The sequence below is a fragment of the Delphinus delphis genome, chromosome 6 (assembly GCF_949987515.2).
Source record: "Delphinus delphis chromosome 6, mDelDel1.2, whole genome shotgun sequence".
In the NCBI taxonomy this organism is placed as follows: Eukaryota; Metazoa; Chordata; class Mammalia; order Artiodactyla; family Delphinidae; genus Delphinus; species Delphinus delphis.
Window position 1 is genome coordinate 2,400,162 of NC_082688.1, and position 26,229 is coordinate 2,426,390.

A 26,229-nucleotide genomic window follows, 5' to 3' on the forward strand; every position below is an offset into this window, starting at 1 on the left:
GTGCCCCAGGATGGGACCACCATGGCAAGGGCCTTCCTCCCAGAGGGGTAGGTGCTGGGGCGGAACCTGGGGGGCTTCGTCTTCAGCCCTGAGCCTGGGAGGTGGCCTCAGGTCACTGCTTCTGGGGCCCCAGTGGCCTGTTTTGGACATCAGGGCTAGGCAGGTCACCCCCAATAGCTCTTCCAGGTAGCACCCGCATTCTACCTGTTAGCTCGGGAGTCCAGCCTCTTTCAGCACTTTGGTTCCTGGCACCCACACCCAGCCCAGGGCTGCACACCACAGGTACTCAAGCACTGGGTGCAGAAGCAGGACTGAACCAGAGAGCACGGCAGCCCCAACTCAGCATCCATCGCACCACCCACAGCATCCACGGCCCCACCCCCAGCAGCCATGGCCCCACCCACAGCATCCACGGCCCCACCCCCAGCAGCCATGGCCCCACCCCAGGAGCCATGGCCCCACCCCAGCAGCCATGGCCCCTCCCTCACCAGTCATGGCCCCACCCCCAGCAGCCACACCCCACTGGCTGGACATCAGAGCCCCACGAGCCACAGCAAGGCCCACCCGGTGCCCTCCTCCAAAGCGGGAGGGCCGGGGAGGGGCAGGAGGGCCTGCTTGCCGCAGGGGGCCACATGCGCCAGGCGGCCAAGGTCTAAGGCTGGGCTCTCACCAGCGGCCTCGGGCCACACCCCTCAGCTCAGGGTCCTCACTGGGGGGCTGCGATCCGGATCGTGCCCCTCCGACCCCCGCCAGGAAAGACTCAGACAAAAGGCCGGGGGGAGGGCAGTGCCAGGCCCAGCACAGAGCGGGTGGAGGCCAGCCCACCTGACCACGCTTTCCCTAGCCACCCCACAACTCCTGCCTCGGGGGGGTCGGTGCCTGCCCCGCACCGGGCGGCCCAGCCTTTGAAGCCCCTCCGCCACCACCGGGAGGCCGGGGCTCACCTTCTTGACGTCCTTGTTGTTCATGGGGTCGTCGGTCATCTTGTGGAAAAGCAGCTCGATGATCTCCTTCAGCTCGTAGCTGTCGCCCCTCCTCTTGCACACAATGACCGCCTTGTCAAACAGGAACAGGTACCTGGCCCGACAGCGCGGCCACAGGGGCCCGTCAGCGCGGCCACAGGGGCCCGTCAGCGCGGCCACCAGGGGCCCGTCAGCGCGGCCACAGGGGCCCGACAGCGCGGCCACAGGGGCCCGTCAGCGCGGCCACAGGGGCCCGACAGCGCGGCCACAGGGGCCCGTCAGCGCGGCCACCAGGGGCCCGTCAGCGCGGCCACAGGGGCCCGACAGCGCGGCCACAGGGGCCCGTCAGCGCGGCCACCAGGGGCCCGTCAGCGCGGCCACAGGGGCCCGACAGCGCGGCCACAGGGGCCCGTCAGCGCGGCCACAGGGGCCCGACAGCGCGGCCACAGGGGCCCGTCAGCGCGGCCACAGGGGCCCGACAGCGCGGCCACAGGGGCCCGTCAGCGCGGCCACCAGGGGCCCGTCAGCGCGGCCACAGGGGCCCGTCAGCGCGGCCACCAGGGGCCCGTCAGCGCGGCCACAGGGGCCCGTCAGCGCGGCCACAGGGGCCCGTCAGCGCGGCCACCAGGGGCCCGTCAGCGCGGCCACAGGGGCCCGACAGCGCGGCCAACGCAGCAGGGTCCGAGGCCGCGGGACGGCTGTGGGCGGCCGGGTGGGCAGCGCGAGGGCTGCTCCCTCCCCGAGCCTGAGCCCTCCCCCGGCCTGGCCCTCCCGGCCAACTCTGACCCCTCAGCCCGGCCTTGGATCCTCCACGCCCCTGCCCCCGCTGGCCTTCCCCACACCACTGGCCTCTGCCGGTCACTGCCCATTTACACGTCCATCCTCCACGGGATTAGGAGCCGCGTGGGGCAGGGCTCACGTCTTCTGTGACCCCGGCCACGGCCCCAGGCCTTGGACGCAGCAGGTGTGCGTGGAGGACTGAACAAGCTGGGGCCGTGCCAGCTCCCCGGGAGCTTTCGCGTCGCCCGCCCGCACTCCCGCCCAGTCCTTTGGCAAACAGCTCACACGGCCGCTCCCAGGAGCCCGTGCGCTCGCAGGCCGCGCCTCTGGCGGTCCCCCAGCCCGGCCGGTCCAGTGCCGGCCGCAGGCAGGGCAGCCCCACGGGCGTGGCAGCCACTGGCCGTCGCTCTCACCGGGAAGGAAGGAAGCAATTAAAGAGGCCTAACCCAAAGCCAAGTGCACGTGAGAAGCTGTTTCCAGGCCCGCCGGGGCGGGTGCCCTGGAGCGGCGCGTCTGACTCGGTGCCACCCAGCCCGGCGCCCGCTCCGCTCACCTGTCTTGCTTGGTGTGGTTCACTATGGACCGGACCTTCAGCTCCCCGTCGATCTTTGGTCTCCCAAATTCCTCCAGTTTCACTTGCTGGGAAAGAAAGGGCAAGGCCGTTAGTCCCGGTGCCAGAGCAGGTTCCCTACGTGGAGAGAAACGCAGGTGGGCACGCGTCCGGGGCGGCCGTTTTCCGCTGAAACCGAAGGCGGGAGCGATGTGAGACGAGCCCCCCTGGTTCCCGGCGGGTGCCGAGGACAGAAGGGAGGAACTGGGCCTGCAGACTCTGCGCCCCACAGACCTGGCCCTGCTGAGGACGCCCTCCAGCTCTGCGGCAACAAAGGGCGATTGATGGTGTGGGTCAGTTAGCAGGCCACTGTCATCGTGGAGCCAGAGCGGGAACCTGGTGGGAAACGCCAGACGCCTGACCCCGAGAAACCAAATTAAACAGAGAACAAACGGCGCTTATCAGAGAGAGGGCGGGCGGGGCGCGGGGGTCCTGCCAGTGGAACCAGGGGGAGCCTTCGCGTGGAACCCCCTCTCTGGTTTGCAAGGATTTCATTTTCGTTTTCTGCCTGGTTTGCATCTCTGCTCTGCTCTGATTCAGAGAGACGTCTCTGGGCACGTTCCCTGTGCAGTCTACGCGGACAGAACAGGAAGGAGAGGATGCCGCAAAACGCTATCAGGCCAGCCCGCCTGGCGCTACGATGGGGCTCTCAGCATCTTCTTTCAGTTTTCTGCATTTTCCAGGAGCTGCCAGAGCAAAACGAAGGGCGCAGCGTGGGTGTCACCCAGGGTGGGACCAGCACCTGCTTAGTGACTCTGTGTCACTAACGGCCTCTGTGTCTCATCTCCAAAGGGCGGGAAGAAAGGTACCAGCTCCACCCGCTGGGATGGGGTCCGGAGAAAACCACACGGCTGGGCAGAGCAGGGCGCCCGGCCCACAGGAGCGCTCCACACCTGCTCCCCTGCTGCTTAACTTTTGTCATTTGACGCGCAAGAATTAGTCGTATGTAAAAACTTAAAAAAAAAAGTCTTCCTGTCACAAAAGTAGTGCCCATCCACCCATCATAGAGCATGTAGAAAACATCCAACGCTCAACGAGGGGAAAACCAACAGCCCCAGGCCCCACCGGGCACTAACACCACCGCTCACAGCCTGGGGCACAGCCATCCTTAACCTCCTCTGCCCTCAGAAAGGAAAGAAAAATGGGGTCGGGTCATAATGCTGTTCGGCGACTTCTTTTTTCTTTGCTGGACGACACATTACGATTGTCTTCACGCCACGTGCCTGTACCACGGTCCCGTTTGGGCTCTTCTGACTCTGGTCGGGGAGGACCAGACAAATGGGCACCAGGTGTCAGCCTGGGCATGCGGGGCTTCCTTTGCAAAAGCTTCTGTGCGGATTTGCTTTCGACAGACACTCACCCGGACTCTGAAAGTTCAGGGACCAGAGAGTGGTAATGCATGTAAACCAGCGGTCCTCGGCCAGGGCTGATTCTGTACCCAGGGGACATCTCGTGATGTCGGGAGCTGTATCTGGTGGCCATGACCTGGGCCCCTGAAGGGTGGGGATGCTACCAGCATCTAGCGGACAGAGTCCAGGGGTGCAGCTCAACATCCCACAATGCACAGGACAGGCCCCGCGACAGAGAATGGTCCAGCCCCAAGTGTCAACAGTGCCGAGGCGGAGAAACCCTGTTTAGACCTTCAGCAGATCAGCGAGAGGCTGGTACCGGTTGGCACAGGCGGGGAGGTGCCTGCTTCCTGGGGTGGCCCATCTCCTCGCCCCGCAGGACCCAGTGGTTCACCCGACGCCCCGAGGCTGAGCCTCTGATGGACCAGGATGAGGGTAAGGTCCCATGAGGTGTCAGCCCTGCCTGCTAGAGGTCAAGGGGGAGGGGAGAACTCAAGGGCAACTCCTGGGCAGGGTGACCAAACCCTCTCTATTGTCCCTCATGGGGACAGGAGATGTGGGTGAGCCAGGGGTCCCAGAGTGTTAGGAACCTCATGCTCCCCTGGGCGCCGCACTCTCCCCTTGGACCCAAGAGAGTCCCGGTCCAGGCCAGGGAGGGAGGGCAGAGCAGAGCAGTCAATACCGTTCCCCTCCTCGGGCCCTCAGCCAGTGGCCACCCTTGTGCACAGGGCCCCTGGGCTGGTCTCGGTGCACAGCCTGGCAGTGCGAGGTCAGCCTCCGCTGCAGGAGCTGCTCCACCCTCTCGGCGGAGAGCGCTCAGCACGGCTGCACGTGCCTCCACGACCCGGACGGACGGAGCGTGCGGTCGCCCTTCCACTTATTCGATGCTGAGATTGTGAAAGTCATTTTTTTTTTTTTTTTTTTTTGCGGTACGCGGGCCTCTCACCGTTGCGGCCTCTCCCGTTGCGGAGCACAGGCTCCAGACGCGCAGGCTCAGCGGCCATGGCTCACGGGCCCAGCCGCTCCGCAGCATGTGGGATCCTCCCGGACCGGGGCACGAACCCACGTCCCCTGCATGGGCAGGCGGACTCCCAACCACTGCGCCACCAGGGAAGCCCTGAAAGTCATTTTTTAAAACATGCATATATGGCCGTGACTGTCTCCGCTCCTGGGGAGCCGGCGCACTTACCAGGTTCTCTATGGAACTCTGAAACTCGCCGATTTTCTTCAGGGTCTCTTTGTCCCGTTTGACTTCGTTGATGTACATCGCCAGGTCCTGGGACACAACAGAGGCGGGGAGCGGGTCAGCAGGCCCACGCTGGGCAGGGCGTGAGGGGCTCAGCCATGAACCCCACGGCACCGTGCAAGGGCTGGGCATCTCCAAAGCACCGCCCACCGTCCCCAGAGGTGGCTGGCCCTCGAAATGACCGCAGGGGTGAGAAGCGTCACCCCACTTGGCAAACGAGGCAAAAAAGCTGCGCCCTGTTGGTGCGCCAGGAAATCCCTCCTCCTAGAGCAGCTTCCTTCTGCCCCGTCACTCAGCCACCTTCTAGGTCAGAGTAGAAGGAAAACAACCAGGTCGACCTGGACCAGCCAGTTCCTGGCCCTACAGAGCCTCAGCGGAACAAGGGCGACCCCACCGTGCAGCCCGGCTACCCACACGCTGCAGTCTCCTGCTGGCCGCCAGGGGGCACTGCCCACCGCGATCCAGAGGGCCCAGCGGGACAGACACCCAGAGCCCAGGGTGGAGCCCCTGAGCCAGGCGGTGGGTAGGGGGTGAGAGCTGGTTCCAGCCTCCCCTCCAGTGCCCCCTGCCCATCCACACTGGGAGCCCACTGGCCAGGCAGAATCGGAGACCCCGAGGCAGGAACATTACAAGATGGGCCTGGTGAGCCGTGCAACCGCCGGGGCCTCCATGGCACAGGCCACAGAGTTCGCACAGGACTTGGAGTGAAGAGGACAGGCTGCTCAGAGAAGCTCCAGAAACAGACGGCCGAGCAGTGGGGGGACAGAAGCCAGAGGGGGCGATCCCCCTGGGAAGGTCACTTCGCAAAGACGGAGGAGGCACAGGACGTTGCCAGGTGACAAGGACAGGTTCAGCCCGAGCCAACACACAGGTGGAGAAGAACGGACACCTTCAGGGGCCTGAGCGTGGCCAAGCCTGCCTGGAAGGTGGGGCATTAGGGGTAAACACAACTGCAAAGCCTGCACAGCTCTGGAGGCCTGTGTGCCGGGGGGAGGGTCTGGGCCTGACTCAGCAGGCAGTGGGGAGCCACAGAAGGGTTCTAAGAGGGGCAGGGACGTGAGCTGGGCTCTCCTTCCGGGGGCTGAGCTGCAAAGTGGGCTTCCGTGGACAGAGGGAGGAGGGGAGAGGTGCCGTGCCTGGGTGGAGTGGGCATTTCAGAAGCAGATGCCACACACTGGGCAGCAGGCAGGGGAGGGCCAGGTGGCCCAGCACTGGGTCCAGTGCCTGGACTCTGGCGACAGTATGGCAGACGGTCAGGGAAGCGAGAGGAAGGGAGGCCTGGGGGTGGGGGTGGGGTCACTGTGGGCCAGGGGAGGCTAGAGAAGAGAATCCTTAGGGAAGCCCCCTCCCCCCCCCGCCCCTGGTGGGTCCCATCCACCGCCCTGCCCCTGCTCCGCCTCTTGCCGTCCCAGGAAGATCTACATCTCCGATCACCGAGGTAAGGTTGTTAGCGAGCCCAGGTCCAGTCAAAGAGGGCGGGCACGGTCCATGAAGCCCCAGGCTGGCCCGGCCTCTCCCCTGCCTCGGTTTACCCACCTGCATGGCCTCCAGCGCTTCTTTGAGCTGCTGCCTCTCGGGCCGGTCGGTGGAATGGCTCAGAAGTTCCTGGGGGGGGTGGTGGTGAGGCGTGGGTGACCACTCAGGGATCCCCACCAGGCCCCGGGTGTGCAGACAGAGCCAGGCCCTCGGGACAAAGCCCCACCCCCACCCCCCCGGCTCTGGTCCAGCCGCCCAACTCCGGCAGACAGACAGCGAGTCCTCCTCCAGGGGACACGCGGCTTCGAGGCGAGGTGTCTCCAACTCTTGTGGATAACGGGGGGAACATTAAGACACCACAAAGCCAGGGGCCATGCTAACAGGTGACCTGCTGATTCACTAAAGAGCCTTGGCTGGCATCTCACAGAAACCACTGTCTCCCGCGCAGGTCTGTCTGTCCCGAAGGACTTCCTGTTTCCGTGGCCACCAGGAAGCTCAGGAACTGGGTTAGGAGACGAGCCCCAGGAGCTCTTACTTCCGGCCTGAGGATGGTTTTCTGTCTCTCTCGGCTTTTCTCTTCTCTTACCGATTTAGATCATAATTGTCCTTGCGTACTAACTGACAATATTCATAAGACACAAAAATACTGCGTAGCTCCCGGCACTGATTTTGCAGCTTTTAGGCGCCAAGCACGGGCTGCCTTACTCTATGCGCTTGTTCATTTGTCTCCCTGGCCTGTCTGTGGGCTCCACCCCACGCCCCGGGGGCTGCCGGGCCCTGACTCCCTCCAGCCGGTCTCACCTTGAGGAGCAGGTGGTATTTGAGCACCCTCTGCATGGGGACCACTAGCAGGTCCTGCAGCTTGAACTTCCCGTCTTGGACCTTCAGGGTGCATTCCTGGGCGTCGGGGGAGCAGCGGGTGGATTTAGGGCATCCTTGCCCGGGCACACCGGACCCCAACACTCCCATCCCCGGCCTGGGGACGGGGGCAGACCCAAGCCCTGCACTGGGGCCCAGGTGTCTGGTCTTCCTCCGGTCCGGCTCCCAGAGACTGCCCCCCCCAAACCAGGCGTGTGCAGAGGGGTGGGCTTCACAGCAGGCGGGCAGGGGCCCTGCTGCCTCTCATAGCCTCAGGGGTCTGCAGTGGCCACATGGGGGGGATTCTGAGTGACGCCTGGTCTGGGGTCTACCAGAGACCCTGGGGGAGGCCAGCTCACACTAACGGGGGCACCGCCCTCAGGAACCAGGGCCTCCCCACGGGTTGCCTGGACACACGAGGGCATCGGGCCTCTCCGAGGGGTGAGTCACCCCCAGCACTGCCGGAGCAAAGGGACGTGCCACCAGGGCTCACCCTGGGAACCGTCTGACCGGCCAGATACAACATGGGAAGCCCAGCCTCTGGGGGGACGACATGGCAGGGGTGGGAGGCTCCCAGCAGAGGTCCGTCACATGGGGCCCCCATGGGGTCCCGATAGGCCAGGGTCAGGGCTCAGTCACTCAGCCGGATCTGGTCCGGGGTCCTGCCACAGTGGCACCCAGGCTGGGCCCTGGCCTGGGACAGTGACCTCCCCCTGCCCACTCTCAACCCCAACAAAATGCAAAGGAGAAAAAACCACCTGCCAAAAACATCTACAAAAAACGTCCCATCACTGCCCCGCCCCCAGCTTCCCATGGAACGGGTAAGAGGCCAGGGAGCTGGAAGCTCGGACACAGCAAGTACCTCGACTTTCTGTCTGAAGTCCTCCCTGCCGGCCAGGAGCTGGCTCAGCGTGCTCTGCGCGTGCTCCATGCGGCTGCAGTACTCCCCGTAGATCAGGAGCCTGGACGGCGGGCACACGCGCACACACACACACACACACACACTGGGTGTGAGCCCGAGCCGTTTGCACGTCAGGCTGTGAGCACAGCAAGCAGCTCCCCCCCGACAGCTCCTCACGTGTTCGCACATTTAATGGTTTCGTTCTTTCCATGAGGCTGCTTTCCTTCCCCGCCCTGCCCAGGAGGAGGGCTGCCAGCCGTGGGGAGGGAGGGGCACCCTGCCTTCCCCGAACCCCAGGAGGCCCTCTTCTGTGGTTCTGTTCCAGGTCAGGACCGGGTTTGGGGGTGCCGCCCTCAGCCCCCCATCCCGCCCCTGGAAAGGGCCAAAGCCAGACAGAAGCCCCCGCCTCCCCAGGCAACTCACGCTGCAGTCCACAGGCAGTGAGCGCCCAGGCCCAGCCCGGCTCTGTGCTCGCCCTGGGGGGCCGGCCCCTGAGCTGACATTTCGAGGTGCGGGGACCCCGCGGGCCAGCCCTTGTTGCTGCCACATGGCACTGATGGTCTGTGCCTGGGTTCCAGCCACCGGCCTCTCAGGGCAGGGTGACGTCAGCCCCCGTCACCTGGGAGATGGGGGGGCTGGGAGGGGCCGCGGATCCAGGGAAGATGCGGGGTGCAGAGGGGGAGAAGGAGCTCCCTCTAACCCAGCCCCGCCTCCCCCGCTTCCGGCCTCCCCCGCGCCCACTGCCTGCCTGCCGACCTGCTTCTCTCCTAACACCCTCTGCTTTGCTCCCCACCACGATCCTCCAGGGCCGACAGGTCAGAGCCCCCGACCGGGGCCCAGTGCTCTCAGGGCCTTGGGTTACTGGCCTGAAACCTCATCTTTCAAACTCTTGTCACCCGACTACCGAGTAGGCCCCTGGAGAAGGACCAGGCAGGTGACGTCGTTGGCTGCAAGTCACCACCTCTGGGAGCCACCAGGGCCAGGAGCTTCACGCACAGCGTCGCGACCCTTTAACCCACTTGTAGAGGTGGGGGTGGTGAGCCCCACTCTCCAGTGGGGAAACCAAGGCCTCAGTGAACTTGCTAAGAGTCACCAGCTAATAAAGGGCGACACCAGGAGGCCGGGCCCCGCGCATGACGTTCCAGGGACGCCCTGCCAGACGCAGGTTACGCTGTGTGTCAGCAAACGTCTGGAGGCCTCTCCCGGCCCAGCTCTGCGAAGCTCGGGTGAAGATGACGTCAGGCCCATTTCTCTGTCCTCCACGGACGCTGCTGCACCCTGGGGTACCTGGCGAGGCGCTGCAGGTAGGCAGTCAAGGCCTGTTGCTGGCTTCACTTTGGAGGAGATGACACTGCATCCCGCTGGGTCTGTGGGACTCCCCAGGCTCTCCCTGCACGGCCCGAGGGACCCGCGGTGACCACACCTGGGCCGGGCATCCAGCACCCCGGCTCTGCCACGTGAGCCCCCGGGCAGGTCTCCCCTCCCTGGGGCCTTGGGGGTTTGGGACAGATGGCCGGGTCCAGAGTCCCGAGTGTGACACACTGACCAGGAGCCACTCTGCATGAGAAACTGAGCCCTGGCTTCCACTTCAAGGAGTCTGCTATTCAATTCAGAATTTTCATAGAAAAGTTGATAAAGGGGCTTCCCTGGTGGGGAATCCGCCTGCCAATGCAGAGGACACGGGTTTGAGCTCTGGTCTGGGAAGATCCCACATGCCGCGGAACAACTAAGCCCGTGCGCCACAACTACTGAGTCTGCGCTCTAGAGCCCGCAAGCCACAACTACTGAGCCCGCCTGCCACAACTACTGAAGTCTGCGTGCCTAGAGCCTGTGCTCCACAACAAGAGAAGCCACCGCAATGAGAAGCCTGTGCACTACAGCAAAGAGTAGCCCCCGCTCGCTGCAACTAGAGAAAGCCTGCGCGCAGCAACGAAGACCCAATGCAGCCAAAAAGAAAGAAAGGGAGGGAGGGAGGGAGGAAGGAAGGAAGAGAAAGAAAGCCAGTTTCATGTACCAAAGTTTAAAAAAAACCCAGAAACTTGGAAGTAAGGCAACGCACACGCGGAGGACTTGACGGTTCACGGTCCCACCGGAGCGCCTGGGAACGCCAGCCACCCGAGGCCCCGGGGAAGGCGGTCTCCCCGACCCGGCCCGACGCACGCTGCGTGACCCTGTTCTGTACACGTGATTTCCGTCACGCTGGGGAAGCAACCCAAAGGTTCCAGCGCTCTTGCCACGGAGGAAATCGACCTGTTTGCATGTAACGTGGCCACCTCACTCCTAACTCCTGTCCCCGCTGACTCTGCGTGCCAGTGTCCCGGACTGTCAGCGGAGCGACCTTCGTCAACCTTCTGCTCTTTCACGGGGTGGTAGATGTTGGCCACCAGCTCCGCGCTAGGTCATTTATTTAACTGCTTGACCTTCCAACTCCGACCCCATAAAGGGAACCTGAATGCCTCTGACAGAAATACATCTGACGCCTTATTTCCTCACCGCGTCACTTCTGTCTCAGCCCACACAGCCGGGGACAGGACGGAGCACGTCCCAGGACACAGGCGACGCGCCCAGGTGTTCACCCGGGACACGGGAACAAGCTGAGACCACGCGTGGCCAAGGCCGCTCCCCTCTCCCGTCCCGAGCTGCTCCACCTGGGAAAGGAGCTCTGGACAGGGCGGGAGGCAAAGGGCTCTCCGGCTGGTGGTCCCAGGGCAGCCCTCCCGACAGGGCAGCCACGCGAACCCCTGCGGGGGCTCTAGGGGTACGAGAGGGTTGTCTCCGTGCAGGACCACCTGACCTCGGGCTTTGAGATGAAAGGCCCCCAGAGACCCTGGTTTCTGTGAACGGAAATCACAGCCAGAGGGCAGCGCCGTCCATCTAACCTAAGAGCAAGGAGAGGCTGCAGAGCGCCGAAGCCCTCCCCTGCCCAGAGCCTCTCTCTCCACACTCACGGAAATCCCACGGGGTCCTGGGACGGGGAACCTGCCTTTCTGAACGACGTTCCTCCTAACGGCACGTGCGCAAAGCCCCACAGACAGTCCCTCCTAAGAGCTCGTCCTCCCGCCTTACCACCGGGCCACCAGCTCCCCAGGCCCCATCCAGCCCGAACCGCGGACCCACGAGAAGTCAGGCTCCAGGCCCACCTTGGTCAGCCCCAGCGATAAATACAAAAGGTGTGACTTCAATGCAAACCCTGCCCGAGAGCCAGCTCCCTCCGTGTGGGAGACGTCGTCGCCTTTAAGCCCACACGGCAAGGTTAACAGGAGCCCCCGCCTTGTCTGAGGATCGAGGCTGCATTAATGGGAGAATAAGCTCCAAAAAGAGGGAGGTGATCGCCCCCTGCCATTCTGCTGCTCATACCACACCCGGATGCCACCCATCCTTCATCAGGGACGAGCTGCCGGCATCTTGCCCCTTGAATTCCTCAATGGCTTCTCCTGCCCTCATTAAAAAAATGATGGGGCTTCCCTGGTGGCGCAGTGGTTGAGAGTCCGCCTGCCGATGCAGGGGACATGGTTCGTGCCCCGGTCCGGGAGGATCCCACGTGCCGCGGAGCGGCTGGGCCCGTGAGCCATGGCTGCTGAGCCTGCGCGTCCGGAGCCTGTGCTCCGCAACGGGAGAGGCCACGGCAGTGAGAGGCCTGCGTACCGCAAAAAAAAAAAAAAAAAAAAAATTATGAATCCCTATCTTCGCCCACCAGATCCTGCAGAACCTGTAACTGCTCCTTGGAGAACCTCCCCTTCGCCCCCTCGGTCCCGCTCCTCCGGCCTCTGCCGGTTCCCCAGTCAGAGCTCCTGGCTCTCCCGCAGCTTCTACTCCCCACGCGGCTTCAGGGCTGATCCCCTCTCCCCCAGGCCCTCAGGGGCCCCAGCCTGCGCTCATCCCCCTCCCCTTCCCTGTGCTCTCAGGCACTATCACAGCCCACGGTAAGTCTCTTGTCCGTGGACTCGTCTCCCAGGGAGCGCGGAGCCTGCTTCGCTCACCACGATGTCCTTGGCCCAGAGCTCTGCAGCCGCACACAGCAGGCGGTCCATAAGTGCTCGCAGAACCGGTGAGCCGGCGACCATCAGGGCCTTCGGGGCTGACTCGGAAGTAAGAAGGGACGTGCCAGAAAAGGCGGACGCGGGGGTGAACAGTGATTTGGCAAACGAGGTCTGGTGAGATGCAGCCAGCCCCTCCCCCAAAGGAGGGAAAAGTGCCTGGACCCCCCGACGCCTCGCTGGGCGGGTGCCTGGACCCCCCGACGCCTCGCTGGGCGGGTGCCTGGACCCCCCGATGCCTCGCTGGGCGGGTGCCTGGACCCCCCGACGCCTCGCTGGGCGGGTGCCTGGACTCCCCGACGCCTCGCTGGGCGGTGACCATCTGCAGAGCTCTCGGTGCCAGGATGCATTCTGCTCACGGCGATTCTCCAAGGCGGAAACGTCCGTCATTCCCAGAGGAAAGGAGGCCTGGGGGCAGGCCAGCCCGAGGTTGTGTGTAGAGGATGGTGCGAGATCTTATTCACAGGCAAACTGGACCATGGGGACAGGCCAGGCAGCAGAGCCCTTGCGCTGGGGACGTGGAGGGGCCCAGGAGAGGACAGGTCATCCATCTGTACCTCAGCCACGCGGCCTAGAGCTGGGTTACTGGGCCTCAGTGCCCGTCCGACCCCAGCCAAGGCGCAGCACTAACGAGGTGCTGAGAAGCGTCTGCCGTGCCCGTCACCTGGGCGAGGGTCAGGTCTGACAGTCAGCTCAAGTCCAGCAGCGGTGCGCCATGGGCCCACCTAGCATGGTGGCTTGGAGCCAGGTGAGAGGAAAACCTTGTTGGGGGCAGAGGGCGGGTTAGGGAGCCGGCCTGACCCCCAGACCTGATCCCCACCCCCTTGCCCGGGCCGGCCAGCATGCCCACACCTGCTGGTGCCTGGAGAAACCTCGTCTGCTCTCCTCTGGCTGCGTCTGCCACCTGTACTTGGGCACTGCCTGCTCCCTCATGGCTCCCGGGAGCCCCCCGACTCGTGGCCCCTCAGAAAGCAGGCTTGAGGACCCTTGCCCGTTCAGGAGGCCACGGCTCCTTGCCTGGAGCTACAGGGCACCTGGGGGAGGCACGTTCAGGCAATCCTAGGTGAAGGCGCCTGGGAATGCAGCTGCCTGTGCAGAGAGGGTTGTGAGCGGAGCTGAGAGTTACCTGACGGGCGATGCAGGGGACCCTCCTGCAGATGAGGGTCCCCACTGGCCCCTGTGGTGCCTTCTACAGCTCCCAGGATCCCTCATCAGACCCCAGGAATCGGTATTTTTTTTTTTTTTGGCTGTGTTGGGTCTTTATTGCTGCGCGTGGGCTTTCTCTGGTTGCGGTGAGTGGGGACTACTCTTCGTGTGGTGCACAGGCTTCTCATTGAAGTGGCTTCTCTTGTCGCGGAGCACGGGCTCTAGGTGCACGGGCTTCAGTAGTTGTGGCACGTGGGCTCAGGAGTTGTGGCACACAGGCTCCAGAGCGCAGGCTCAGTAGTTGTGGCGCACGGGCTTAGTTGCTCCGCGGTATGTGGATCTAGTTCCCAGACCAGGGCTTGAACCCATGTCCCCTGCATTGGCAGGCGGATTCTTAACCACTGCGCCACCAGGGAAGCCCCAGGAATCGGTATTTTTAACAAGCTCCCAGGCAGAGGCACCACGAAGACAGAACCTTCAGGCTCCTTGTCCAAAGATTCTACGAGGGACAGAACGCCAGGCACCATCTGCTGATGCATATCTTGAGATTTCAGTGGCTAAAAGCCACCATCTCCCAGGACCCTGCAATGCTGGCATCCCGCGAGCCCTCCACGTCATCCGGCTTCGTCCTCGTCAGCATCCCGCCTTGAAACACCAGTTGCCAAGGCGCAAGGGGAAGAAGCAGGGGCCCGGGCTCTCCGCTGGGACGGCAGAGCCATCCTGACAGTTGCCCCCTCACACCTAGTTGGAAGCTTCCAGAATCCCAACGCCCCCGCCAGCCTCCAGCAGGACATTCTAGAGAACAGAAGGCTGCCTCCGTACCCCCTCCATCAACTGGGCTGACCAACAGAGGCGCTTAAAGCCAGCATCAAATAGATTCACAGGGGTCACGTAAGAGCGGTATAATTTTTTTTAAAAGAAGGTCCCTGCGTTGATTCCTAACGAGCTGTCGCTCTCTCCCATTGACAGTCTTGATTCTGATCAGGAACCCCACTAACGGGCATGATTATCACAGGTGACTTTCTGGCGGGGTGGAGGCCGGCGCCCTCTCTGCGTCTAGACTCAGCCTAACCACCTGGGAGGGGCCTGGAGAAGAAGGGCCGCCTCGGATCCTGACAAGAGCATCTATACCCGCTCGGGCTCCACGGACACTTGCCCCGAAGCTGCGGAGACTCGCACAGGACCAGGGCACCACTGGGAGATCCAGGGCTCTGCGCTTCTCGGTCCCGGAACCACGTCTCCCCACGTTCAGGGCTGAAGCCAGTTTATGCCAAGACGGCCACGCAACCGCGTCCAGGGCTGCCACCCGCACCCCCGCCCGGCTGCCCAGGTCCGGCCCCTACACCTGCCCGGTCACCGCAGCCTTCGCTGGGTGTGGACCAGCGTGTCGGCAGCGCAGGCCTGGCCTCTGCTCACCCTCAGGGCATCAAGGGGCACAGATGCCATCGTGGCCCCTGACCGACAGATAAAGAAGTCGGGCTGTGGTGTCGTGTAGAAGCAGCGGCATGGCCTCAGTCCTGGGGACCCAGAGCCTGGGCTCTCAGCCATGGCTCCCTGCAGCCCCTGAAGCCCCTCACTCAGGCTGGCACAGGCGGGGGTGAGTGCAGTTGTAGAGGCAGGTGCCACAGGTCACCTCCCCCCAGGCACAGAACTCAGGGGCAGACTCTCCCGGTGCCCGACTCCCATGGGGTCTGCAGCACGGCAGGGGCGTCGTGATGGCACGAGTGTCCTTCAGCCACCACGACCCCCAAGAATAGAGGCAGAGGGGGCGGGTGGAGCCCCCGAGAGGCCCCTCCCATGCAGGCTGTGACGGCAGGGAGGGCAGGCAGTTTTCTCAGTTTACAAGTGAGGACAGGGCGAGCGTGGGAGCACCGACGCCCGCCTCGGCACCACGCAGCGGTAACCTGGGTAAACTCACCCACCAGCTCCGCCCCGTCCCCACGATGGAAGCGGAGCGGCGCCCGGACGCCCCAGAGGCCCCGGCCACTCACCTTTCCTTGAAGTCCAGGAAGACCTTGGCCAGCGAGCTGCCCCCCGCCATCATGGACACGTCGATGGCCCTCAGGAAGCTGTGATGCACCTTAATTAGGTCCTGGGACGAAAAGCAACCACGCGTGAGCAGGCACAGCCGGCGGGGGCACGCGGGCTCCGTGATCCCGCTCCTTCCGGGCTGCCGTTCCGATGGAGGGACGTCCACGTGAGCGGCCGGGCGCCGGGCGTACTTCCGCACGTACACACCGGCTGCCGTTCACTAGAAGGTGCCACAGCCGTCCAGAGTCTGCACAGCCTGTCCAGACACACGGTGCCCGGCCCCAGCCGGCATCGTCGGGACCCGCCCGCTGTACGCGGGAGTGCAGGGGCGCAGGCGCCCTGACGGGTGAAGTCTCTCCGCTGTGGAAGCGGGGCCTGGGGAAGTGTGTCCGCACTCCAGAGCAGAGGGGTGGCTGCCAGGCAGCACCGTCCCCCAACCAGGTCCCCAGTCCTTCTGTGGCCACGTGTGCCACTGCTCACGGCAGGATGAGCTCTGGGCCGGGGGGCGCAGGGGCTGCGAAACTCCGGGTCTGCGTCAGCCTCACCCAGGAGGTGCCCAGCGCCCACTCCTCAAGCCGTCGGCACCCCAAGGAAGAGTAGGGCCAGTGCTCCCCGACGAAGCCCACCCACACGCAGCTTCCGGGCCCGGCTCTGCTGACCACATCGAGGTGAGCCCCCCCACGCGGGATGGCCCTCCGGTGTCCGTGTTCAGACACCGCAGAGCAGTGAGGGCGCTCTGTTTGCTCAGAGAGGGGGAGGGGACACACTTCCCTCCACTGATGACAAAACCTGGTGTTTCCTCCAGGGCGTGTGCGTCCCAGGCACACCCGCCAGCACAGTATTGGGCAGGGAAGCTCCCAGAAACTGTCCTCTGTCTCCTAAAACCAAAGTCCCCGAGAAATGGGGGCCTGCTCACCGCCCCCCATCCGTCAGCCACGAAAACACCCTTTAGCCAGGATCAACCATGCAAGCCCTGGGGACGGTCACGTGGGAGCCCAGCTGACGTCCGAGCAGGTTAGGACCTCCAGCCCACACACGGTGAGCCGGGGTGGGACCCTCACCTCCAGGTTGATGAAGATGGCCGCCATGTCCGCCGGGCTCAGCACGAGCCTCAGAGGGGTCACGTAGTTCTGGAAGAGAGAAGCCCGTCACCGCCTGAAGGACGCCCGTCACCGTCGAGGCCACAGTCGCCGGTCGGAGGGGCTCTAACGGCCTCAGAGAAAAACAGGCGACTGCAGGCAGCGCCCCCGTTCCCCCATCAAGGGTCCTGCGGGGTGGCCGCTCACCAGCACACGGGGGTGCTCCACGCTTACCGGAGAGGGGGTACCTGCGTGGGAAGTGTGGGACCGGGTGGGGGTCAGGCCTGAGGACCCGCCAGGTGGGCAAAGCTCCACAGAGGGCCCCTTGCACGTGGCGCTGGACTTCCACCCTAAGGCCAGCCAGGGTGGGCTCTGCTGTTTTGAGATATTTGAGCAAGTGGGGTCCTCCCGGGAGGTGAGAGGCGTCACCCAAGGGAGAGCCTGAGGACCGAGAAATGCCGTGATTCCCACCCGACACCCATTCCTGAGCCTACACCCGTGAGTGTACCCCCAAACCTGTCATCAAGGGGCCCGCTCCGGCCCCGCAAGCGCCACAGTAGCAGGGGTGCTTCTGCCCCCGGCCTCCTGGAGGCCCCCGCGGGGAACTACCAGCCACCCTCCCCTCTCCCTGCCCTTCTCCCACAGGGTCCTGGTCCCCTGGCCCTCTCCTTGGCCGCTGTGCGCAGCAGAAGAGACCTGTCCAAACGAGCAAGCACTAGTGGCTGCTGCACGCACCCAAGCACTTCTCCCTGTGCCGTGGCGGCACTGGCCACTGTGTGACTCGTTTTCCTCACCTGACACGGGGATGGCAACACGGTTAGGGGAGGATTGCAAACACGATCGTCCCCGAGAACACTCAGCACATGCACACCCTGGCTGGGCACGCCCCCAGCTCAACCCCCGACGTGCACTGCGCCCGCAGATGGGCAGCACCCGCCCCCAAAGCCCACACTGCAGGGGTGGAGACGGGCCACAGTGGCCCGCCGGTTTTCTGCGACGAAACTCAGGCTACGTGAAGCCTGCAGGGCCCTGGAAGGAGCTGACACGGGAGCTGGGACTCGAAGGAGTGGGCAGCTGGGACCATGTGTCTGCAGAAAAGCTGGTGGTCGAGGAGAAGCTAAAGGGCGGACACACAAGGGTTGAGTGGGGCGGGAGGAGGGAAAAGGTCAGAAGCCTGGGCCAGACCTGGGGCCAAGGGGCATCTCACGACCCCCGGCTGGAGGCTCCACAGTGCCCTAAACAGTGGGGACCTTCTCAGGCCACCCCCTTATGGCTACACTTGGCCCTACTCTGCAATGAAAGACCGGCCAGGAAGGGTCCGTCTCAAAAACGGCACTGCGCCAGTGACCACAGGAGGCCAGGGCGGATGGCGGGAGAAGGCCCGTCCGTGGTTCTCCAGGAGCTGGGCAGGCCGGCAGGGAGACAGCGCTGACCAGCCATTCAGGGGAGCACACAGGCCGCCACAGGAGCTCCAGAGACTCACGTCACTGGGCCCAACTGCGTCCCAGGTGCAGGATGCCCACAGTGGGTGGTACTGCTGTTATCGCAGCTCACGGCGGGGGGAGGCTGAGTGCAGACAGCACCCCAGGGAGGAGGGACACATCAAGAGCTCACTCAGCGCCTGGCCTGGGGGAGAGTGTATACAGAAGGCGTCTAGCTCTGGGTGAGGATACACACATAAAGAGCCTAGCTTGGCGCATTCCGGAGCGGAAGCCATAACGACGCCCCGTTTAGGCTGGAAGAAGCCTCCGAAACAAGCCCAGGAACAGTCCAGGGTCCGAGCTGAGGCCAAAGGGTGGGAGGTGGGGCCAGGGCCAAGGGTGGCAGCTGACGAGGAAGCTGGGCTGAGTGGAGCCCACAGCCTGTGGGGGCAGAGGGCAGAGGGCAGAGGGCAGAGGAAAGGTGAGGGCGACCTCCTTTTTGGAAGGTGCAAAACCGAGAGGGCCCCTGAGCCCCGCCTCCGTCACCACTGCCCGGAGTCCCTGCCCGGTGACAGCGGCTCCCAGGAGGCAGGGGTCCTGGGTGGACCCGGCGGCCACGCCCACCTTCTCGATGTCCTCCAGGGTCCGGTAGTACTTGGCTTCCGTCTCCTGGATCTCCAGCAGGCAGCAGCTTCTCTTGTCGTCCTCCGTCATGCCCATTTTCTAGAGGGGGCACAGGAGGTCAGCCAGGACCCCGCCATGCCCTCCACCTGCCGCCCGCCCGGGCTCGGCCGTGGGGTCACTGAGCGTGAAGGGGGCCGCGTGGGAGACAAAAGGCCCTTCCCCTCCTTTCTGCAGACGGGCAGCCTGAGGCACAGGGGAGGGGATGTGGTGTGACCCTGAGAACTGACGACAGTGCAGAGATGGGACAGAGGCTGCTGAATCTGTCTCCACCAGACTGGTCGCCCCCTCCAGCAGACACAGCGGGCGTCACATGCGTAAAGCGCCGCCCACGTGCACAGAGAGGGTCTGACCAGCTCCCTGAGGACACGTGTCCACCCGCTGACCCACCTCCCAGCTTCAGCCTGCTACCGCCTCAGAGGAAGAAGCCAATTCCCCACAGGGCTGGACTTTCCAAATGTCCACTGCCTCGGACCAGGTTCCGAGCTAACAGCCCGTCGGCAGGCGTCACTGAGGACACGCCTCTGAGGCAGGGCCTGCCCCACCTCTGGGGTGGGACTGACCAAGAGACTGTGGCCACGGGGGCCGGGGAAGAGGCAGCAGGTGGGCTGACTGTCGGAGGTTCTGTGGACGGTCCAGACACCCTCCTTAAGTCCTTTCAGTCCAAGCAAGCAAGGCTCCGGGGAAACAGTGCTGGGACGTGGGACGCGCCGTCTGGACTCATACCTGCCCTGACGTCATCCTCCCCCTCCTCCAGGAAATGCCCCAGGGCCCCGCGTGGGTTTGCCGGGGCCACAGTTCTCCAATGTAACCTGCCAGGCGGGCACATCACCCAGGCCCCCCAGGCCCCTTCCCAAAGCCCGAAGCCCCGCTCAGCCTGGGAATTCAGTGCTGAGGGTCCACAGCTCCCCTAAAACTGTGTGTAAGGATGTGGTGCCCAACAGCGTCTCCCTGGGGACAGGGTCCCGAGTTCCTCCCGGAAGTCAGAGGAAGACGGTGCTGGCAGGACTGGCCCCGGGCCTCCCCTCCACCTGCCACTTACCTGCATGGATCTAATCTGAAAGCGTGGAGAGACAAATAGGGCAAAGAACCAGTTAGCGGCGCTTACGCTCGTTCAAGCCGAGCTTGGGGGAGTCAGGGAGCTCACCCCCATTAGCCAACGGCCCCAGAGGGCACATCACACCCTCCGCCCGCCCGCATGGCAGCCTGGCGGGGACAGCGCCATGGCAGCTTGCCCACGGCCGGGCTCTGAGAGTGGCACCTGCCATCTCCTGGCTGTAGCTTCCTTTAGAAACGTCACTATTCCCAATACTTCCCACTTAGACGGTCCAGATAGCTCCAGACATGACAGGAGAGGAAATAAAACCAGCTGTTGTATCTCAGAGGACCTGGCGGGCGGCAGGAGATGCACAGGACAGCTCGTGAGCCCAGCGCCGAGACTTGGGGCGCTACGCATCGCTGGGCAGGTGGGACGCTGGTTTGTCCCCAGGACACAGGCGGGCATCTCCCCCAGCCCCGCAGGTCCTGCAAACGCCCCGGGTCCTGTCATGTGCTTTCAGCACCAGGGACAGCAGCGGCCTCGGGGGAGCGCCCACTCCAGGGCTTCTGCAAGCCAGGTGCAGACGGGGTCTCGTGGGAGCTTGTACAACCAGGGGGCAGGGGATCCCCCCAAACACACAGGCCACTACACCCACATGCCTTCGCCTAACCCAAGGACACCCAGCTTCCAAAGGGCCTGGGGAGTCAGGCGGCGCCCATCTCACTCAGCCTGCTGGCGATGCGGGAGGCCAGCCAGCCTCTCAGGCCGGGGCAGCTAAGCAGAGCCCTCTGGCCCCCTGAGCCCACTTCCCTGGAAGGTCCAGGAGCAGAGCTGCCTACCGTAAGGCTGCCTGGGGCGGGGGCAGACCTGGGCTCACAGACCCACAGCTGACTCTCCAGAGTGAGATTCCTGGTAATTGTGGGGAGCGAAACCCACCTTCAGACCCTTGAGGGGCAAAATGAGAAACCCGTTCCTAGAAGCAGCATCTGGGGCTGTGAGCCACTGCCCGGCATCTTGGCACGTCTCCCGTCAGAGAGCGGGAAGGGCCTCTCTGAGAGGCCTCGTAGGGAGCTGTGTCCTACCCTTTTGTTTCTCCACCACCAGCTGGTGGCCCCCACACTGAGGGAAAAGACTGAAACCCGCTTTCAGAGAAATTTCCCCCATTTCTCTGGTGAGGGCAAATGGCATCAAAAGCCGCCACAGTGGGCAACTGGTATCGCAACCGCCCCCAGGAGTCTGGGGGTGTGAAAGGGCTGTGGTCCACGCCACCAGAGCCCCGTCTCCCGTCCTGGCCTGGCAGGAACCCTCCCTCCCCAGTACAGCAGCTGTGGGCAGCACACGGAGCGGCAGCAAACAAACATCCGAGACGTGATGAGCCGACGCCCGTCGGAAATAAACATCCTCGCGCAGGAAAGACGCACGGCTGGCTCAGGGCAGAGGGAGGCAGGCTGCCTGAGACCAGCACCGCGTCACTATCTAAGGCTCCCTGCGCAGGAAGGACTCGGGGTCCTGCACGCCCTCCGGAGAAGACTTCCAGAGCAACACGTCCGGGGAGGCGGGGTGCCAGCGGTGTCACATCCCGGTCTCCCTAGAACATTTCACAGGAAAGAAGGGACCTGGCCGACCGGCGCAGGGGATGAACCCCATGGTGGCCAGGAAGGACCGGGTGCAGCTCCCCCCTGCCACGCCCGTGGCTCAGACGGTGGGGTCTGCGCAGAGGCTTTAAAGGAGGGGCGGGGCGGGCAGCGGGGGCTCACCATGGGCTGCTGCACTTCCACCTTGATGATGTCCTCATAAATGTCGTCCCCTTCATCCTCGCACGGGACGCAGTCGTAGATGTCCTCCCCCACGTCATGCTCACTGCACAGGAGGGAAGCGGGGGAGAGGGGTGGGGGGCTGAAGCCACGTCCACGAGGGGGGCCCCCGGAGGGGAGAGGCAGTTGGGGCCACCATGAGGCCCTCCCTCTCGGCCTCAGTGTCCTGGTCCAAGGACAGGGCACCTGCTTCCCGTGGTTTCTGGTAGTTTAACCCAGGCAGCCTGGGAGTGCCTTGTGCTCTGCCTGCCGCCTTTCTGGAAGGTCCCACCATGACAAAGCGCACCTACCCCAGCCCTTTAGTAAAAGCAGGGACACACGCTGGGGCCCGGGGGCGAGATGCTGCCTTAACGGGAATCTTTGCATAGCTGACGGACAGGCATGCCCAGCTCTGGGGACCAAATGCCCTCTCCCTGGGCCCACGCCTGGGACCTGGAGCCCCGAGAGCTCTGGGCTCAGCCCAAGGTCTCCCCAGTCCCAGAAGTCAAAGTGTGAAGGTCAAAGTGCAGCGCTCACAGGCACGTGGACGTTTTCCCCACCAGTCAGCAAGGAAGCAGAGCAGAGGGGCGAGGAGTTTGTGATGCGCCTTCCCAAAGGAGCAAGGAAGCTACCACTTAACTTACGATTCAATAAACCTTTGTTTTCAGCTCATGATCTTGCCAACAAGTTACCCCCTCTGACCTGCAAGCCTCCAGTCAAGGGACACCTCCTCCAAGAGGCCTTCTGGGATCCCCCGCCCAGTCTGCCATCCGGGACTCTCCGTCTGGAGCTCTTGTACCAAGGGCATCCCTCTCACTGCATCTCCAATTATTTTATAAGTGCCTGTGGATAAGCCTGTCTCTTCCCCAGACGAAACCCAACTTCTTCCTCCCTTCTGATCCCCACTCCGGATACAAAGTAGGTGCTCAGCAAATATTTCACTGAATGAGGCAACAGCAAGTGAGCCAACCCGACTTGTCCCTCACCTCCCACAGGCCCCCAGCCCCCAGGGGTCACTCTGGCCTGGGGATCGGGGACAGGAGTCACCCTGGGCCCAGGGCAGCCAGCTCTTCAGCCTGCTCTGGGGTCCGACCTCGGGGCAGGCTGTGCTCAGAGGCCAGCTCCCCCGGGAGGCCCACGCCAGCCCCGAGTGCCTCTCTGTGTGAGGACACATCTCACGGCCTGGCTCAAAGGAAGCCTGGCAAAGTTCTCTTCCGAAAGGCGTCAGCATGAGGTGGACCACTTCCCCTCCCCACCGCACAGAGTCCGGGGGTGGGGGGGAGGGAGGCGAGAGCAGAAACGATTACCCAGCGGCTCTTACGAGTGGGTTTCTGGCCCGTCCCAAACCTAGCTTTTGAATATTAGCTGTCATTCTAGAGGCTGGGGCGGGGGAGACAGAGCGCCCCAAACCTACTGGAGAGAATGTGTCGTATTCAAGGAAGGTCGCAGCAGCCAGTCTCCCCAGAGCCCTGGACACCTCCCCCATGGGGCTGAGCTGCAATGGGACAGTGGGTAGATGCATCAGACCTCCCTCTGTGGGGGGCGATTCCAGGCACGGGGGTGAGCCAGTGTCTACCTTGATGAGACCCCCGCAGGTAGCTATGAGCAAGGGCAGGAGAGGAAGCTGCTGCTTTGGGGGTACGTCACTTGCTGTTTTACCAACACCACCCCAGGAAGCAAAAGTTGGCCTGAGGACAAAGCCACATCACACGGGGCTCGGCCAGCTAACGGACCCCCCGTAAGTGTGACGTCACCCACCCCCGACGAGCCCGTCCACAGGCATGCCAACGCACGCGTGGGCACTTGGAACACACGTATGCTTTTCAACTTAACACGCCCTTGGAGATGGAGCACACTGAGGCCCTTTCACAGGTTAGAAAACCACACACCGAGGCTCCACAGCGGCCACAGGGAGCTGCGGGGTGATCCCGGCCCCAGCTCGTCCCTTCTCCCCTCTCCCGCCCGCCCTCCACCGCGAGACGAGTGTCTGGATGTCGGCAGTGCCAAGAACTGGGGTGGGAATCAGCACCCAGATGGTGACGGGGCTCCCAGCTCCTCTCAGAACCAATGAGAAGGCGGAGAGGGGGTTCTGTCCCCCAAGGTGGGCCTTGGGAACGGTCACTCGTGTTGACGCAAATCACCCCCGCCTCTCCAGAGGCTGCCCCCAAAGGAAACAGTTCCCGCAGCCCTGCCCACCAGATTGCTGGAGGTCCAGGCAGGCACCTGCAGGGGTTCCTTCCGAAGGATGCCAGACACCCTGGATTTCTGTCGTGCAGCCAAGCGAGGCTGGTGACAAAGGCACTGTCGCGAATTCTGACAGCGTGGAACAGAGGGGAGACACGGAGGCCCCCGGGCTGCTCAGTGCGACACCTCAAAGGCAGATCAGCCCGCTCGTGCCGTCCGAAGACAGTCATCAGCTTTGCTCTGATGGGCCGGTGGAAGGAAGTGGGCTGGATGGGGGGACCTTGACAGTCAAATATTCTACGAACCGATGAAATGAATAAAATGACTGAACGTCAGCCTGGAAAGGGTCCTCGAGACCATCAGGTGCAGGGACAGCAATCTGCCAGCCCAGGAGCCCCCTTTCTCATCCCACCTTTGGGGGAACATCTGACTGAACTCTATCCCATCCAGCTCGGAATGTCTTTCGGCAAAGACCCCCATGCAGCCCCCACCATGAGTCAACCGGAATCAGGGCTCGAGATGCAACTGAGCCCAAAGTTCTCTGTCGTGCGGATGGGGAAGCCGGGGTGCACGGGCGGGGAACTGGCCACGTGGTCTTTCGGAAGCCGCGTTCCTGCTCTGCTATCTCCTGGTCGGTGGACCGGTCAGAATGCTTTCATTGGCTGAGGACCTGATGGCGTGGGCACTGAGGGCTCTTCAGAGAAATAGAACCGGCGATCTGTCGATCTTAGGGTGATGCAGGCACCCGCCCCATTAGGACCCCAAGCAAGAGCTGTGCTTGACAGAGAGGACAGTGAAGGCTGGAGAGGTCAGAAGCTTCCCAGACAGGTGGGACCTGAAAGACGCTTGGACACCAGTGTCAATTGTGGGGTCCTATGGAAGGTGCCGAGGGGCAGAGTCCCTCCTCTGCCACCCTCTTCACTGGCACCATCCGCAGATCTGGGCATGCACCGACGTCTACACGCACCTATTGTGTCCACAGAGCACCTACTGCATTTCGAGCGTGGGGCGGAATGCCGTCACATAGGCTTCTCATTTGGGGGATAGGATTTATGTAGATCGAGATGTACGCTGAGCTCCACCATTTTGACAAGGGGACGCCCCTGTGTAATTCACACCCCGTGACATCACAGAGCATCCTCTTCTCCCCTGAAAGTCCCTCTCCTCCCTGATCGACCCCTCCTCCTCCCCTAGTAACCCGCCTCTGACTGTTCCTCACCAGAGATTCCCTTCGTCTGTTCTAGAACGTCGCATCAACTGCGTCATCTGTTACATTCACGTCTGTGTCTGGCTTCCCCTCCTCGACATCATGCCCCCGAGATCCAGGCTGTTGCCTCCATCAGCAATTCATTCCTTTTTATTGCTGAGTCCTAATCCCACAATTTGACATCCATTCTCCTTTTGATGAACATTTGGGTTGCTTCCAAGTTCTGGTTATTGTAAATAAAAGCTGCTAGGAGCATTTGCCTTTTTTTTTCTTTTTTTCTTTTTTGTGGGCATGTGCTCTCATTTCCTTTGGAAATGAAATTCCATGAGGAGTGGAATTGTTGGATCAAAGGGGAGGTGTGTGTGTTTATCTTCATCAATAACTACCAAGCACTTTTCCAAAGTGGCTGCAGTGTTTACTCCACCACCAGCGGTGTACACGAGTTACATTTGTTGCGGTTCTCTCCAGCTCTGGCGGGTTCCAGCCTTTTTAATTTTAGCCACTAGAGCAGGTATGTAGTGAGAATTGCGGTTTTATTTTGCATTCCTGCAAAGATCAATGATGTTCACATTTTTTCTGTGTACTTATGGACGTTTGTGTATCTTCCTATGAGAAAGGCTTGCTCAAGACTTTTGTCCATTTCTAAAAATTGGTTGCCTTATTCTTGTTGAATTCTAGCAGTTCTTTATATACGATGGATACAAGTCTTTCGTCAGATATGTTTTTTGAACTTTTTTTTCTCAGTCTCTGGCATGGCTGCTCGTTTTCTTAATGGTGCCTTTTGATAAACATTCATTTTTCATTTTAATGAAGGCTAATTTATTGACTTTTTCTTCTATGGTGTCCTGACTCTATCCTGTGTTGCACCTACAAAATCTTTGTGCCTTGTGTAAGAAATCTCTGCTTTCTTCCAGGTTGCAAAGGACTTTCTCCTGTATCTTCTTCTAAGACCTATATGGTTTCAGTGTTTTTGTTTAGGTCTCTAATCCATCTCAAATGGATTTTTGTATATGGTGTGAGGTAGGGATCGAAGTTCATTTACTCATCCCCACGTGGATATCCAGATGTTTCAGAACAATTTGTTGAAAACTTTCTTTTCTCCATTGGGTTGCTTGGATCTCTTTGACAAAAACCAATTGACTATACATGTGTGGGTCTGTTCTAGAATGCTCTATTCTAGCCCATCAATACATTCAGCTATCTTTATGCCAATACCACTCTGTCTCGATTAATTTATTTTATAGAAAGTATAAAACTAAATAGAGAGTTTTATAGAAATCAGGCAGTGTAAATCCTCTAGCTTTGTTCTTTTATAGGACTGTTTAGACTATCCTAAAGTCCTTTGTATTTCCACATCAACTTTATAATCACCTTGTCAATTAAAAAGAAAAGTCTGTTGGAATTATAATAGGAACTGTAGTGACTACAG

The 26,229-nt window shown here is 62.1% G+C and overlaps 1 protein-coding gene across 5 annotated transcripts in view; it reads right to left on the reverse strand.

The window, feature by feature from the left end:
• Positions 1-26,229, reverse strand: part of VAV2 (vav guanine nucleotide exchange factor 2) — a 180,274-nt gene that overhangs the window by 23,397 nt on the left and 130,648 nt on the right. For all 5 annotated transcript variants that reach the window (XM_060013837.1, XM_060013838.1, XM_060013839.1 and 2 more), the window contains exons 5-14: positions 21,374-21,476; positions 18,521-18,619; positions 16,458-16,526; positions 15,357-15,457; positions 8,144-8,243; positions 7,225-7,320; positions 6,484-6,552; positions 4,891-4,977; positions 2,296-2,381; positions 945-1,077 (exon numbers count right to left, since the gene is read on the reverse strand). In XM_060013837.1, the coding sequence (XP_059869820.1) occupies positions 945-1,077; positions 2,296-2,381; positions 4,891-4,977; positions 6,484-6,552; positions 7,225-7,320; positions 8,144-8,243; positions 15,357-15,457; positions 16,458-16,526; positions 18,521-18,619; positions 21,374-21,476 (943 nt within the window). The remainder of the gene's footprint in view (positions 1-944; positions 1,078-2,295; positions 2,382-4,890; positions 4,978-6,483; positions 6,553-7,224; positions 7,321-8,143; positions 8,244-15,356; positions 15,458-16,457; positions 16,527-18,520; positions 18,620-21,373; positions 21,477-26,229) is intronic.